This window comes from Apostichopus japonicus, chromosome 23 (genome assembly GCF_037975245.1).
Source record: "Apostichopus japonicus isolate 1M-3 chromosome 23, ASM3797524v1, whole genome shotgun sequence".
NCBI lineage: Eukaryota > Metazoa > Echinodermata > Holothuroidea > Aspidochirotida > Stichopodidae > Apostichopus > Apostichopus japonicus.
In genome coordinates this window covers 12,465,581-12,480,775 of record NC_092583.1, presented here as the reverse complement: position 1 = coordinate 12,480,775, position 15,195 = coordinate 12,465,581, and the positions used below count along the sequence as shown (strand labels likewise).

General features: G+C 37.5%; 1 protein-coding gene across 1 annotated transcript; it reads right to left on the bottom strand.

Annotated features, from left to right (window-relative positions):
- Positions 1–637: 637 nt before the first annotated feature.
- On the bottom strand, positions 638–15,167 carry LOC139964676 (uncharacterized). Its single transcript, XM_071966496.1, has 5 exons — positions 15,034–15,167; positions 13,547–13,725; positions 11,484–12,290; positions 7,850–8,186; positions 638–5,907 (listed from the first exon to the last, which is right to left on the bottom strand). Exons 2-5 carry the CDS (start codon positions 13,686–13,688, stop codon positions 5,826–5,828), a joined length of 1,368 nt encoding a protein of 455 aa, XP_071822597.1. The 5' UTR covers positions 13,689–13,725; positions 15,034–15,167; the 3' UTR covers positions 638–5,825.
- Positions 15,168–15,195: the final 28 nt, after the last annotated feature.

Below are 15,195 nucleotides of genomic sequence, written 5' to 3'. Positions count from 1 at the left end.
GGGGAAATACAAGAGATTTTAAATCCAAACTTGACCGCTCTAGACAAAATTGTTCCTTTTTGCTAAAAGAGAAACCTACAATAAATAGCGATAAAACTAAGAAGATGTCCTCATGCCTCCAGACTTCACTCCAAAATTCAAGAACTTTCAAGAGCCAGAAAAGAAGTTTTTAATTTTCCCTTTTCTAGATATTTCCATTTTCAAAACATAGTTGGACTCAAGGTTTATATTTCTCTTTAAAGGGTGTGAAGACTTGCGCAAAAAAGAAACGTCTAATGCCGGTAATTTGACCTAGTTTCGAATGAGGCGTAACAGAAGTTTTAAATACCACCATCGATCCCAGAAAATACACACACAGCTTGCTACCGTCGGTAATTAGACACTAGTGTATAGTCAGTACATACAGCTGCGGTCAATACCCACAGCACAGTATACAAACAATACAGCGATGGACATCTCAGGTCCAGCTAAAGATAACAATTAAGGTATCACGTTTCATTACTGTCTGCATTTTGTAGTGACACGAACAAAACGTCACTTGCAAGCAAAAGAAAGTTAACTTTTTCATATGGCAGCATGCGGTTTGGGGCGAGTCTTCAATGCCTTTCATCAAATAAATAATCTCAAGACATAGATGCAAAGTTGTGTGCAAATTTTTATTATGAAACATAACAGACAACTATGTACAGGGTTTGACAGAATCAAATCTTTAAATTAAAAAAAAAAAAAAAACAAATATACTACAACTAACATTAACCAAAGCAACTCCTCCAATTTAACTAAAAAGATGAAAACAAACTTAAAAAGAGGCTTTATTAGTTAAGACTGTCTTTCAAATCACATAGTTTAGACAATGAGATTGGCAAACTTCAATCAGGGTTTTGATGAAGACATAAATAATGAACTTTTTCAAGAATCTGTCTTTTTGCTAGTTTTAAGGTATGATGTGACTCCCCAAAAATCTGTCAAAAGCTTTCCGTTTTCTAGTACAGAGCATCGACAGGGTCATTTTGAGGTCGAGGCAAGCTTGCCTCAGCTTCAGACCAAAGTGTTTATAATAAAAGCCTCATAGGTACAAACAAATGCACCACTATATCACTATTAAACAGAGGTTCTCAATAGGGCCATCTGTGGGCAAACTTCAGCCGTCAATAGATTTCGATCCGTCCCGCAAATAAAATCAGTCGACAATTTTGCCACTGATCTGAGTGATCCAGTTCTCAAGTCCTTAGGACTGAGTACCCCACCGGCGGCCTAACCTGTTCACTGCTTTATGATCCAGTGGGTAGAGTGAGATTATTTTCTCTTGCCCTCGTTACAGAATTAATTGAGAAACTACTGGTATTCAGGTTGCCAAAGAGTGAATATCAGCACTGCATGTCATCAAAGAGTTTAATAACTTTAAAAAAAACCCAAAAAAAAAACAACTCAATGTATATCTTAAACATACTGCTCCAATGATTGGTCTATCCAGACACGCCCTAAATCAACTGAGGGCACTGTCATATTGGCTCTATCTAGTTCTGAGAAACTCGACGAGCTGCAATCTCTGACTACAGATCAAAAGTGGTAGTAGTATATACACTTCCGTTTGTAAATAATTGGGAGAGAAGTCTACTGAAACATGTTTTCCTACTTTGTAGTCAAACTATAGCACCTTAATTTGTGTTTTGCTGAAGCACTTTTTTTTCCCGTCGGCCAAACTGCAGTGGAACCTTGCAGTAGTCAATGACCGGCTGCGTCTTCATGGAATAAACATTCTGTATAGCACCGTAACATATCTCTGGTATGTGTAGTGCATCATCGCGTGTTCTGTGTGCTCCAGCGTTCTCGTGTTTATACTTGGAATTGGAGAGATTTGCAAAGGGACCTATAAGATAGTGCCCTCATTTAAACCCTGGAGATCCCCATCCCATAATTAAAGGACATCGTATTTCATCCACAACATATGAACACACACAGTCACAAAAAAAAAAAGGGGATTATATAATGTACTGAACTGAATGTACATTCAACACTCCTTTGAAATATTTGTACACATATATCATAAAAATTTCCAATCTTTTGATTTCTACTTATTGAATAAAATTTCTCCATTTTTACCTTTCTTTCTTTTAATACATATAACTTTAAAGGACATGCTCATTTTTTTAAGTTATCAAATTTGTAAAGGATTGATTGTATCATACCAAAAAAAAAAATTTTTAAAAATCAATAAATACCAATATTAGGTATCATAATACTACATACAGAATTATTTAATGTTACGATAATACTTTCTTTAAAACAATGATTTAAGTTTGATAAAATATGTTTTCTGATTCTGGTACACAAGTTCTAAATTTGAACAAGATTTTGAAAAAAAAAAAAAAAAAAAGAAAGAAAGAGAAAAGAACAGAACCGGTATGAAGTGTTCTATACTCAGAAAATGGTAAGTTGAATGAACGAAACCTTGAAACAGTATTACATCTACGTAACGTATAAAAAGTCTTACTTTAACAACTCCCAGTGATTTCTGATAGTGTTGTTGAATAAACATAAACGAACAGACCTTGACTTGAAAAATACCAGGATGTGATTCAAATTTTTTCTTAAAACTCTGTTTACCTGTCCAAACTTGTGGTGTGTAAACGTGCTATTCAATTTTCCACTAATTGTACCAAAACATGCATCTAGTTATCCAGTATTCACCCGGTGATTAAAATATATTAAAATATACGTGCTGTATATTGCAATAGCATTGACGATACTTCACGCCACTGGGTGGAATTTGTAAATATGGTATCACAATGAGGTAACTTTTCTACTGCAAAACCCCTGTGTGGGTAAATATATCAAAGTTAGAGGACTGAAAGAGCCCCATCACAAAACTAAACTGCATTTGACCAAACTATGTTCACCAAAAGAAAATCATAGCAACAGAGGATTCACAGATTAATTATAGCTTTAAGTTTTGGAATTATAATGTTTATAAGGCTTTCAGACTTTGATACCTGTTGACCTTATGTGACCTCCCCAATCTCCCTCGCCAAGCTGGATCTACATACTTAGTATGAAATTCAGGAAAGATGTACAGTACTCTTTGAGTTATCGTTTTTCCAAGGTTTTCAGACTTTGACCTCTGTTGAACCCAAAACGACCATTGAACTTTACAGAAAAGAATAGAGTTTTATACTGAATAAGACGGATCCTCATACCAAGTATGAAGTAAGTTCCACCATGAACTTTTTAAGCTACAGTGTTTACAAGCAAGTTTCACATACATACATACATACACACACACCATCACCGTCTCATAGATTCCTGCAAGTGTCCGGCAAGGAATAATAAAAAAAAACTAGAAAGAAGGGTGTTTAACAATATTGTAACTAAAAAGCATAAATTTGTAATGCACTCTTACTGGGTAGAAAATTACAAACCACCCAAAACAAAGTTTGAAAAATTAACGGAACAATAAAACATGAAGGCTTTGATTCAACATAAACAACCCATGGAAAGAAATGTAATATCAAAGAACAAAATTGTTTTTGGTAAGAGAATAAAGTTTCAACTTTTGTAAGAAATAAAATTACAAAAATACAAAATGCTGCGGGGTTACGCTGTTATAGTTATAACTTCACTTTGGATACGACGCAATGACGTCTCACCTAAAATGGTGAAAATACTTTAAGATACACAAAAACTCACAGAAAGCCACAAAATTTATTTAAAATAAATTATACGATACACATCGTGGCCTCCCTTTTACATTCAGCAATGGGGAAGTGAGTAATTTTTGGTTGTGTCACCAGAACTATATAAGGGGAGTATTGGGGGGGGGGGGGTGAGGTAAGTAATAATCCAACATAGCACCATATATTCACCATCACTTCACCATATGTACCAATGGTGTCAAAAAAACACATCCAAGGCCAACTTTGGTTGGTGTGGGGCAAGGGGGAGACAGGAGTTTTTTTTAATGCCATCCCAAACTCTCTAGTCTTGTAAAAAATGTTGCTGAGGTGACCGAACCTTTAATTTCACTGTTGCACCAATTATATCACCTTAATACAAAATCCCAATCAATGTTTAATAAAATATGGCAGGATATCAATGAAATAACAACTTTTTAATAACCTCAACCATTCACCCCCTTGAAGTCACCAACTTTTTTTTCCACCAGTCTCTTCCCAATCACACACTTTTTTCCCCCCGATAACATTTTAGTACCAATATTTCTACATGATTATCAGCCACCTGTCAACTCTCCCTTAGTGCAATCCAAGCTGGCATTTTCGTTTTCATTATAAAGGATGGAAAAAAATAATTTTCCAAGGAATGGATCAACGATATGTCGCAAATGACATTATGCCTGTGGTTTTATTTTGAAATAACATATCAGATGAAAAAATATGAGATTCCACTGTTAGTCCATTTTGTTTTAATAAGTTCCAATAATTCTCTTTCCTATTACATTATTCTCCCTAGAAACGAGGAGGAATCCACTGATGACGAAAAAATTCCAACACCATAATTATGCCCTTTACAGATTTGTACTGCATTATTAACAAGTAATGTGAGATCACCAAAAGTCTTAAATTTTTGCTACTGAAGTGTTTGTTTTGTCTTGCCAGGAGCTGATTGGCTGGTTTGTGTTCAGCTATGAGGTCTTGACACTTTGATTGATGAACCTCTCAATGATTGACGGGTAATTCCTCAAAGAAACTAAACGTGGTATTGATACCTAACCTATGCTGATAGTAACAGCTGGTACTAATGGTAAATGGTAGTGTATAGTACATATGAAAATTATATTGGTACCTAGAATCACCCTTATCATATAACTGTTATAGAAGCAAAACTACTACAGGAGTTGCCACAGAAAATCCATATCATACTAAATATTGTCTTTTTATTATTGGAAGAGAGCAAAGAAAATATTTTGCTAGAATCTGATTCAGGCGAAGGATCCCCAGGGCTACAAAAACCTTGAGCCGAGGCTGCTGTCTTGAAGTCCCCTTCTAGGCCAATATTTCTACCTCTTTTCAATTTCTTTTTAAATTTCCCAATTACAAATTCAGTTGTTCATTTACTTTAACTCTTTTACTATTCACCAAACACAAATTAAACATACTGTAGAGCCTTGACAACTTGGAGTTTCTACTGATTTTATCTATTGTTTTTTTTTCTCACAAGGAGGACAGTCACACCTCTACAGTTCTGTATTTATACTGTTGCCTAAGCTCAAACTAACTCAGTTTCACTCTTGTATGAATTTTAACTCTTGCTTCTTTCTTTAAACGTACATGAAAGCATTGACAGGCTTCTTAGTATTAAAAAAAAAAAAAAAAAAAAATCTATTTGTGATTAAAAAACAAAAAAAACATCCAATTCTGCTTTGACTAATGAGAAAATACATCAAGCACTAACTCACATGGAAAGGACTGACATCTCAAACAGGCACAGCGTATTTTAACCTTTCAAGTTCATATATGAATACCTCCATTTTCTTAAGCTTAGGCATCAACTTATTCATACATATACTGTGTTAGGCTACCAAAGTTGTTTATAGGTCATACTTCCCAAAGTTAAGAATGTGTAACATCTCTGACTTATATATATATAAAAACCCATATGAGATCAACCTCTCTTCTTATACAGCTTCCTCCCCTCCCTCATCTCCCCCATACATCCATCCTACCAAAAATTGTACAAAAAGTAAGAAAGTTTTCTCAGAGTTGATTATATTTCTCGTAGCAGCAGTAGCATGTAGCAGCTTAGGTGACGGGTGATCGCTATGGAGATAACTACATGCTCACTCTTCACACTACTGGGATCTCTTGTACTCACACCACAAGTCTGTCATACAGTAAACAATCAACAGCAGAATCCGCTGCTCCCAAGGTCCTCTGCCCAGCAGGAAGCATTCTAGGAGATATAAAAGGAAGCAACTCAAAGCTCTAAATACGCACATATCAAATCAGTTTTGGAAGTACTTAGCTTAGTATCTACTCCTAGCTTTCATTTCTCTCTTTCTCCACTCTCTCTCTCCTTTTAGTTTTGGTGGAGGGGTGGGGGGGGGGAGGCCCTTTGAGGAATCCTTCCCTTTTCTTATATTCTTTTAACTCTCTCCCGTTTGCCAGAAATATTTTGGAAAAGATGTTATAATAGTTCTCTTCCCACATAAATAAATACATACAAAGTGGTTGACTGCTTCCAGCAGATTCGAACAGATTGCTTGATAAGGTGTCTTAAAGTAACCCAAGTCTTCTGTGACATATTTTGAATAAAACAAAACAATTTGGAGTAACAATCTTTGTGAACCTTTGAGAAATCGACTCTCGACAAGCCAGAAGGGAGGGAAGACAGAAATAAGTAACAGCTATCTATGTATAAAGAGGAGAGCAGTCTGTTTCTATGGCTAAGTTGGGAAGGTTTAACAATCTGAGTGTTGAATTTCATGAATTTGTTTTTTGCTCCAGAACACTTAAACATTAACATCGGTTCCAGCTGACTTGATGTTTTAACATATTTCTTGTAATAATGTAGAAAAGGGAATGTACCAACCCAGTACCTTTACACCGTACAGTTAATTCCTCATGAGGGCTTAAGACATGACGACTGAGGAAAAGGTCATTGAGGACTCGTCATCATGCATGTTTTGGTAATTGTTTGGTATCGCTTGAAGCAAAGCTTTTAAGGTGGGTGGTGCTGCTGCATTTGGCCCTTAATCTTTTCAAACAGGAACACTTGCCCAATCCTGCCTTTTTTGTCTTCTCATGTTAGCACTTTATCAAATAGGTACGTAAAAGTGACTGTGGTAGCAGCTTGGAGGAGGGTAGGGGTGGGTGGTTGTCAGGCTAACATCGAGAGGGAATAATTGTCTTTGAATCCTGGTGCACATACTACAGTTACTCCCACCAAAGACACAGCATCTTGAATCCAAGTACCTACCAACCAGGGCTTAGTTTGGTACCCTCCATGGGTACCATACAAAAGGCAAAGTTTGGATTTAGCTCAAAATAGTTGTGGCAATGGGTACCATGAAAAAGGCAAAGTTTGTATTTAGCTATAAATAGTTGTGGTTATATTTATGAGATACCCCCTGCTTCTTCAAACAACTCACACCACAACAAAACAGCAAGAACAATGTTACAACCCCTCAACCCCCCCCTCCCCCCCCAAAAAAAATGAAAAAAATCATTATCTTGGGTTGCTCAAGAATAAATTGAGGAAAACTTAATACTTATTCTTACATAGTTGATTTTCGTCAAGGCTACTACTTCACTAGGTATTACTGCGGACTGCCCAAGTTAGCTTCCTCTAAATTTTTCCTATATCCATGTCAAAATGTTGTGTTTTATACAGCGAGAGGAGTGACAAGTGAATGATTGCAGTCGATGAGAAACTTACAGAATAAATGTATGTTGGTTTTATTGTGACTGCCAATATTGTTATGAAGATGATCTTTTGGAAAAATAAAATTATCAAAAAATGCTGAAAAAAATAATAATTGTATTTTCTGTGAAGTAATGAAGAATGAGTCTTTTTATGGTGTGTAAAGCCTAAGTCTACTTGCACAAGTCCCTTTTGTTTTGACTAATGTTACCACAGGCAAAGCCATGCATGAACTCATAGACCACCTCCAGCATCCCCAGATATGATTAAATTTTTATCTCATACATTTCCAATTATAAATACTTTTCATGATATAATCGTTCTAATAAAACAAGGCCGGGAGGGGGGAAAAAAATGGAGGCTTTTGAGACATTTGAAGCCCTAGAGACTTATCGACAGTGCTTTTAGTAAGTTAAAAAAAGGTCCGATGGAAAGAGGTCTGGCACTAAAATCTATCCAATCACCGCTTTACCTCCATCCGGCATCACCTTCCTCCTTAACTTCGATGACGTCGTCCCCGCCTCCACCGTCTCCACCGTCCCCTTCGTTCCCGGATTTCTTGCTGGAATCTGAATCCCCGTCTCCGTTTTGCTTTGGTGTCGTTCCCTCTGAGGTCATGGAAGGCGGGTCTAGAACCATCATAAGGTCCTCAGGTAGGCCGTCGATGTCCGGTGACAGGCTACCCGATCCTGATAGAGGGCGCTTCAGGGTCACAGACTTCTTTCTACTGCGTGACTCTTGCAGTTTCTGTGAAATGGCCTGACCGATGTGGCCCTTGGTTTTTCCGGGAAACTCCTCCATGCACCTCCCTTTTGTTGGGGAGAAGAGATGAAAGAAGAACAAAATGATTAAAAACTCACTTAATTTTCACAGTTTCAAACATAATTTAGGGTAAGATAGTAAGTTTCTTTTGAAATTCCACAATGGAGAATTACAATTAAAGTAATGTTAAAAATAAAGTTTGATTTCTGGCAAATGGAGCTGATGATATTTGAACTAAAAGCGAAACTGAAAAGTCCGGGACATTACAGCATTATGGTTTAACCATTAAATCTTGAAGGGCCACCGAAAATCAAAACGTGGATCATTATTTAATCTTTAAATAAAAAACCAGAAAGAAAACAGGCTTAGTGATTCCTTGCCAATATGGAATCACCTGATGGATACAGCAATTGAGGAAAATGTAAAGTACCAGAACATCAGAAAAGAGTTCAAGATAACTTAAGCATGCAAATGTAATACCCTTCTGAATGTTGATGACAGATTTCAGTCATTAGTAAAAGTGGAAAACCCTCTCAGTCACTTAAAAGAAGAAAGGTCAAATTCTGTGACAGCGAGTGACACAGACAAGCCATTCATCAAAGAAATGGTTTGAGTTTTAGAGATTACAAGGTTTCCAGACTTTGGCCTCTGCTGAGTGTTGACTTCAAATGACCTTCGATCAGCATCATATTTGGGCAAATATTAGGACAATATCTGTCACTAAATGTACTTGTGAAATAAAAACAAGCACAATAAGGGCAACTGTAATAGATTTAAGGTCAAATACTCTGTGTCAAAGAAGATCCCAGCCCTGCATTTAATATTGAGAATCCAGGGTTGTTTAGATATTTTGCTGTAAATTCTGACTAAACTTACAAATGACACCTTAATCAGCATCTTAACCCTGTACCAATTAAGTCTGGTAAGAGCATGGATGTATACCAAGATAGTGAGGGCAATGAAATATTACCCTGACCTGGTGTTCACTTTCAGGAATTACTAATTAGGTTCTTAAAAATACACATCATTCTCAATTTCATAGCAACAATATCAATTAAGGTCTGACTCTGACCAATTATATATGCTCTTTTTTTTGGAAACCAAAAGCATATTAATTGAGGTCCAGGGGTTGAATTCTGCTCGCCTTAAACAACCATTGATTTCAAGCAACTTAGAGGTCACTCATAAAACCATAATGCTATTGAGGTTTTTACACTTTCCCCCTTGGTGACCTCAAATTACCTTTGACCTTCACAAAGAATTATTGGGCTCTTCACTCATTAAGGGAAAGTCATATCCCAATATGACATCTGATGAAACTGCCTATCTTTTGTTGCCATGTTTCCAGAGTGTAACCTCTGCTGAACCCAAATGACCTGTATCCTCCACCAAAAACAATCAGGTTCTTGTACTCATTATAGAAAGCCATAGACATACATGCAAGCTACTGCAGTTCTCTATCTGGAAATATCATAGTTACATAGTTTTGACACCTGGTGACCTTACATTAACTCTTGACCTACATCAAATTGTGAAAAAACTATACAATACACAAGACTATCATGCAATGCATATATGAGTTCCTTTCATGTTCTGGTTCTATAGCACTTTTGATATATTTTGCACTCTGCTGTGGCCAAATGACCTTTGACCTCCACCATAACAATAGGGTTCACTGAACTAATTACAGTTAACCAACATGTTAAATATAAGAACTGCACAGCCTACCTCCCTTGAGATATCATGTTTTCAAGATTTTCACAATTTGTCCCTCCCTCTGTTGACCTCAAATGACCTTTGAAGTTAATAGAAAAACATCATCTACTCACCAACGGTAAGCTACACCCTAACTCCCCTAAGTTTGAATTCCCTGCAACTTCCACTTCTTGAGATATTTGTGAACAATGTTTCAGACTTTTACCTATGCTGACCTCACATGCCCTTTAACCAATACCAACAACAATCCCAAACCAGTTCTCCCTAAGGGGAACTTACATACCAAATATGAAATGTACTACAGTTATCCTTTTGAAGTGACAGCGTTTACGAGCAAGTGTCACATACACACACATATGCCATCACCATCGCATCGATTCCTGCTGCCATTGGCTTGCAAGGAATCAAAAGGCTAAACCAGAAAGCCTGAAGGTTTTGTGTTTCCATGCAAAATTAAATTACACATAACAATCTGAGATCATCTGACTAATGAAGAGCAAGTGAATTAAGATTTCTCCAAGAATCAGAAAAGATCAGCGATTTCCATCTCTTATTTGTAGCACTCACTTGTGGGCTATTACTTCACTGGTAAGGAGTGTACGATATAGAATGTTTATTCCAAAATGTGTCAATATCCAGACAGAAAATTCTTCCTACGTCAAATGTAGAAACATCTATACATGTTCCATGTACATGTATGAGCACATGAGACATTTTATTTTATCAATGCTGAGCTAGCAAATCAGCTCTGCCACCAACCATCCCATTATCTTGTTATTTAATGAAACAAGAATCACCTGACATTGTTCATTCACTGTGAAATATTATCACAACCAACTGCCAAAGCCATCTAGTATAACTGACAGAGAAAAAAACCTAATTTTTGAGACCATTTGAGACCCTTACAGCTCAGTGTGTCAAACCTGATAAGGGCCACTTGAGTATCAACACTTTGAAGCAGATTTCATTTCCTTGTTAAAGATTTACTTCGGACCTACTGTATATCACCTTAGAACTAAACTGACGATGACCAAACTATGTTCACCAAAAGATTATAAAAGCATCAAAGAACGCACAGATTAAGTGTAGATTTAATTAGAGAGTTATCATGTTTACAAGAATTTCATAGTATGACACCTGTTGACCTCAAGTGACCTTTGACATTTACAAATATTCAATAGGGTTCTGGTACTCAACAAGCTTGATCTACAAACCAAGTATGAAGTTCAACAGAGATATACTCTTTGCGTGATTGTGTTCACGTTTTTGACTTTGACAAGGTTATATTGACTGCAGATGACCTTTGACCTCCATCAACTTCAACAGGGTGAGCACTGGCACCCACCAAGATGGATCTACATACCAAGCATGAAGTTCCACAATGATGTACATTTTGAGTTGTCGTGTTTAAGCAGGTGTCACATACACACACATCATCACCATTGCATAGATTCTTTTTGCAAATAATAACAAACAACAACAACAAAAGCCACTCGGTAATAAAAAGGACAGCACTGTTATTTTGCTAGGTTATTATCTTGGAGTCTATGCAGAAAAGACGGCCTTGCAATAAGAAATGACGCACGGAACACTGAATCCAGTATTACAAAAGATGGCTTCATACTCACATATAATAGAATCCACTTTATTTTGGTCAAGGCACGGCTGACCCGATCGGTTTCCACGCATCGAACAGTTAGCAAGATCATCCTCAGTGAACAGGAACTTCATCAGTTGGCGGACCATCTTGGACTCGGAGGTTCCGCACTGCATTTTGGTCGAGATCCACCCTTGGATAGGTATACAGACCCCGGTACCTGGCTTTAATTCGAAGACGTCCTGCTGTTGGTTATCGGCAGGTTTGCTGCTGTTGATCTGAACGGGTACGGGGACAGCAGCTTGGGATGTGTGGGGTTCAAAGTGATTCTTGGACAGGCTGGTCACATTGCTAACAACCAGTGGCAGGTTGTCGGCCCCTGTGACGGGCAATGTTGGGTTGGAAGTAGACGGGGGGTACCTGGGAGGTCTCGGCGAGGAGCCAGAGTGAGGTGTCCCTGGCTGAGATGGAGAAAACGGTCCTGGACTTTGTTTAGCCGATGGCGAATAACGTGGGCTTGAAGCCGATACAGTCGGGCTCCCGCCAGTGAAATGCTGATTAGAATTTTGAGTCACTTTTCGCATTGGGGACGAGTTAAGGCTTTCAACAGTTTTTACAGTTCGTATCGGTGGTTGACTGGGGCCGATCTTTTTGACCAGCTTTTGCCTCGGCGGCATTCTGTTAGTGGCTTGGGTGACCATCCGTCTGTTCAGAGGTTCCCGCTGCGGTATCCTCTGGCAAGTCTGGTTGAGTTGATGGCATGTGTTTTGCAATGTCTTTGCAAATAATTGCAGCTGACCCACGATGTCCTTCATCTCATGAACAACTTCTGGCAGAGCTGAGAGGAATGGAAAAAAACGACAGAGATCAAGAATTACAATGCATGGCTTCGAAAAACATGCTGTCAATATTTCCATTTAAAATGTGCCAACTTCCATTGCAGCAAATGCAGCTGTGTTAACATGTCAAAAAGGATGACAAACTTGCAATCCTTTCTTTGCACTCAACTCTCATGGGTACAACAGAAAAGTCCAATCAAATGCTTCCCAAGAAGGAAGACAATGACTGATATCGCATGACAAAGAGAAAACTTTTGTATGAAACAACTTTGACAAAGTTTGGCAATAACTATTTCTGAACCTGAAGTGTTTATAAACATGACACATCTAAGCTAATCTCCACTGTGGTAGAAAATTGGCTTTGGAGGTAGTCGCCCAGGTGGGAGACTAATTTTCTGACAAACTTGACATCAAATTCAGATTGAATTGCGACGAAATACCCTCCAGAGAAATAGATGATCAATTGATATCACTCAGCAACCACTTTGTAGGGCACAAACATTAGTAGAAAATAGAGAGAAGAAAAAGTGGTATACAAGTGAGATTTACTGGCCAATAACTGGTTCTATATTCACCACAGCGACACATTTTTCCAACATTATACATATTGGCCATTCTTGTTTTGCTACAAAAATTTCAGGCTATCTGCTTGGTAAATGCCAGTGAACTTTACTGCTTGCCAGTAGACAAACTACAGGGGCACATGCATTTTTGCTACCAGCAGACATTACGAACATAAAAATATGATAAAATTGGTTTAAAGCACTTGTGGGTCACAGAATCATCATGATTTTTTGGACCTAACATAAGCCCTGTATTTGTATTGCTTATTATCAGCATAATGTTATATGGTTGATCTGATAAGCCTACACAGTACCTGATGTGTGTTATACAGCCAAATGCCAGTGAGAAATTGATTTTTAGCCAGTAAACAATTTTTTTTAAGCACTTCAATTTTTGTAGCATATGGCAAAAATTGTGCAATTTTAATGAACAGAAATCACCAAAAATGTGAGAAAAAAAATTTTTGATACCAATTTCTATTTGTTCCTACATCTTTTAAAAAAGTCATAATTTTTTTTTGAAATTCACACTGGAATTACATTCACACTGGAATTCACACTGGAAATACAAGGTCCCAGGGACCATTATTAACAACATTGGCATAGAACCTCCAACCATTTAATACTTGGTGGGGCTAAACTATAATACCAGGATGGGTCCATAAGGTTCATCTAATCTAAACATCACACACCTTTACATATGTCTCTCCGTAAGCGTTTGTTTTCCTGTTTAAGTTCCAATATTTCTCTCTGAAGTGACATAATGCCAGTTTCCTCAGGGGCCAACATCTCCATTCGGAGCCGTTTGCGGACTTGGTTGGGCTGCACTGCCATGGTGAGTTAGTGTCGAAGCTACTTTCATATGGTTGTACTGCATGAAAATGGAATAGAAGAGAATAATATGCAAGCTTATCTCCATACCTAAACATATTTAAAATAGCTTGCTGCTTTGTGCCAAGCTCTTACAGAAAATCTCTTCAAAAAAAATACCATTACAAATGGAACAAAATGTTGATAAACTACAGCACACTTATAAAAGAATTACAAATTTTTTAATGATTGAAAAGAGTCTCCAAATTTTGGAAATTGCTACTAGTATGTTTCTAAGACTAAATCAATTAGCAAAGCTTGAAAGAATGGTTCAGATAAAATTTACTTTTAGCTAATGTAGGAGACTGGAGAGGAACTTAAGAAGTATCTTAGTGAACCTTTTCTACCATTTCTTTTCCTACCTGTCATTTCCAGGTACTGTAGGTTGTTGCTGATCTAAAAACTCAAGAATTTGGTACAAGCAAGTGTGATGTACTCTAAGAGTAAGACCAGAGGCAACTTAGTGGTTCAATACTGAGCTTAGTTGTAAGGTAGATTCTGATGCATTAATTTTAGAAATGAATACAAATTGTGAAGAAAACAAAACCCTGTTTTTCTTGTAGCTCAGTCCTAGTTGTGTATCAAATGTAGGCCTACACCACACTTGCACTGTTGGCTAATAAACCTTTTAATCCAAAGCAAATAGCCTAGGTATGTAAATAGTAAGGCTAGATCCTAAGCTATGAATTTGAACAAACATTTTATGAATATGAGAAACCATAGAAGACTAGACCAAGGAGTAGGACCCAGGCCCAAACTAAATACTGTTACTAAGGGCCAAGGCTACTAAGCCTTTACAAGTGAATCAGCCTAGGGGTAGGCATATCATAGCCTACTGGCTCTATAGTCTTTGACCTATTCTAAGTATATTTTTAAAAGGTTTGAAATGCCTTGGCTAGCCTATAGCTATGACTACTAAAAATATGTAAGGAAATAATCAGTCTTCGCTATGCAGTCATGCAAACTGAACAGAAAACTTGTAAACTGCGGTGCACTATCGGCATACTTTAGACTAGACTAACACTAGGTGGCTAGTAACAATTGACATCTAACATTAGAATTAGGCCTACGGTAGTACTACAGGTGAATTTGTTGGTACTTCACAGTGTATGGCTTAGTTGTGCGAGTATGCATGTGACCAATATTGTAGCCTAACGTAAAAATACCTATTCTTTGAAACATTAGGCCTTGCTACTAGAATGAATACAACATGATCGAGATATTTCGTCCGTTAGGAAGGTAAATGAACATACTGCAAGAAAGATAGTTTCAACTATAATAAGATCGTGGAACATATTTTTATTATTACCACTTCAGTGAGCTTTATTATGCAAGCGTGTGCAGAATACCACCATTGAATATTGAGCAGGGTCCGGAACCGGCACGGCAAGCAGTTATATTTTTCCAATTTGATTGTTCATAGCAGCCTAGCCTAGCCTAGATTGCCGTTTGGTCAAACAGATGGCGCTAT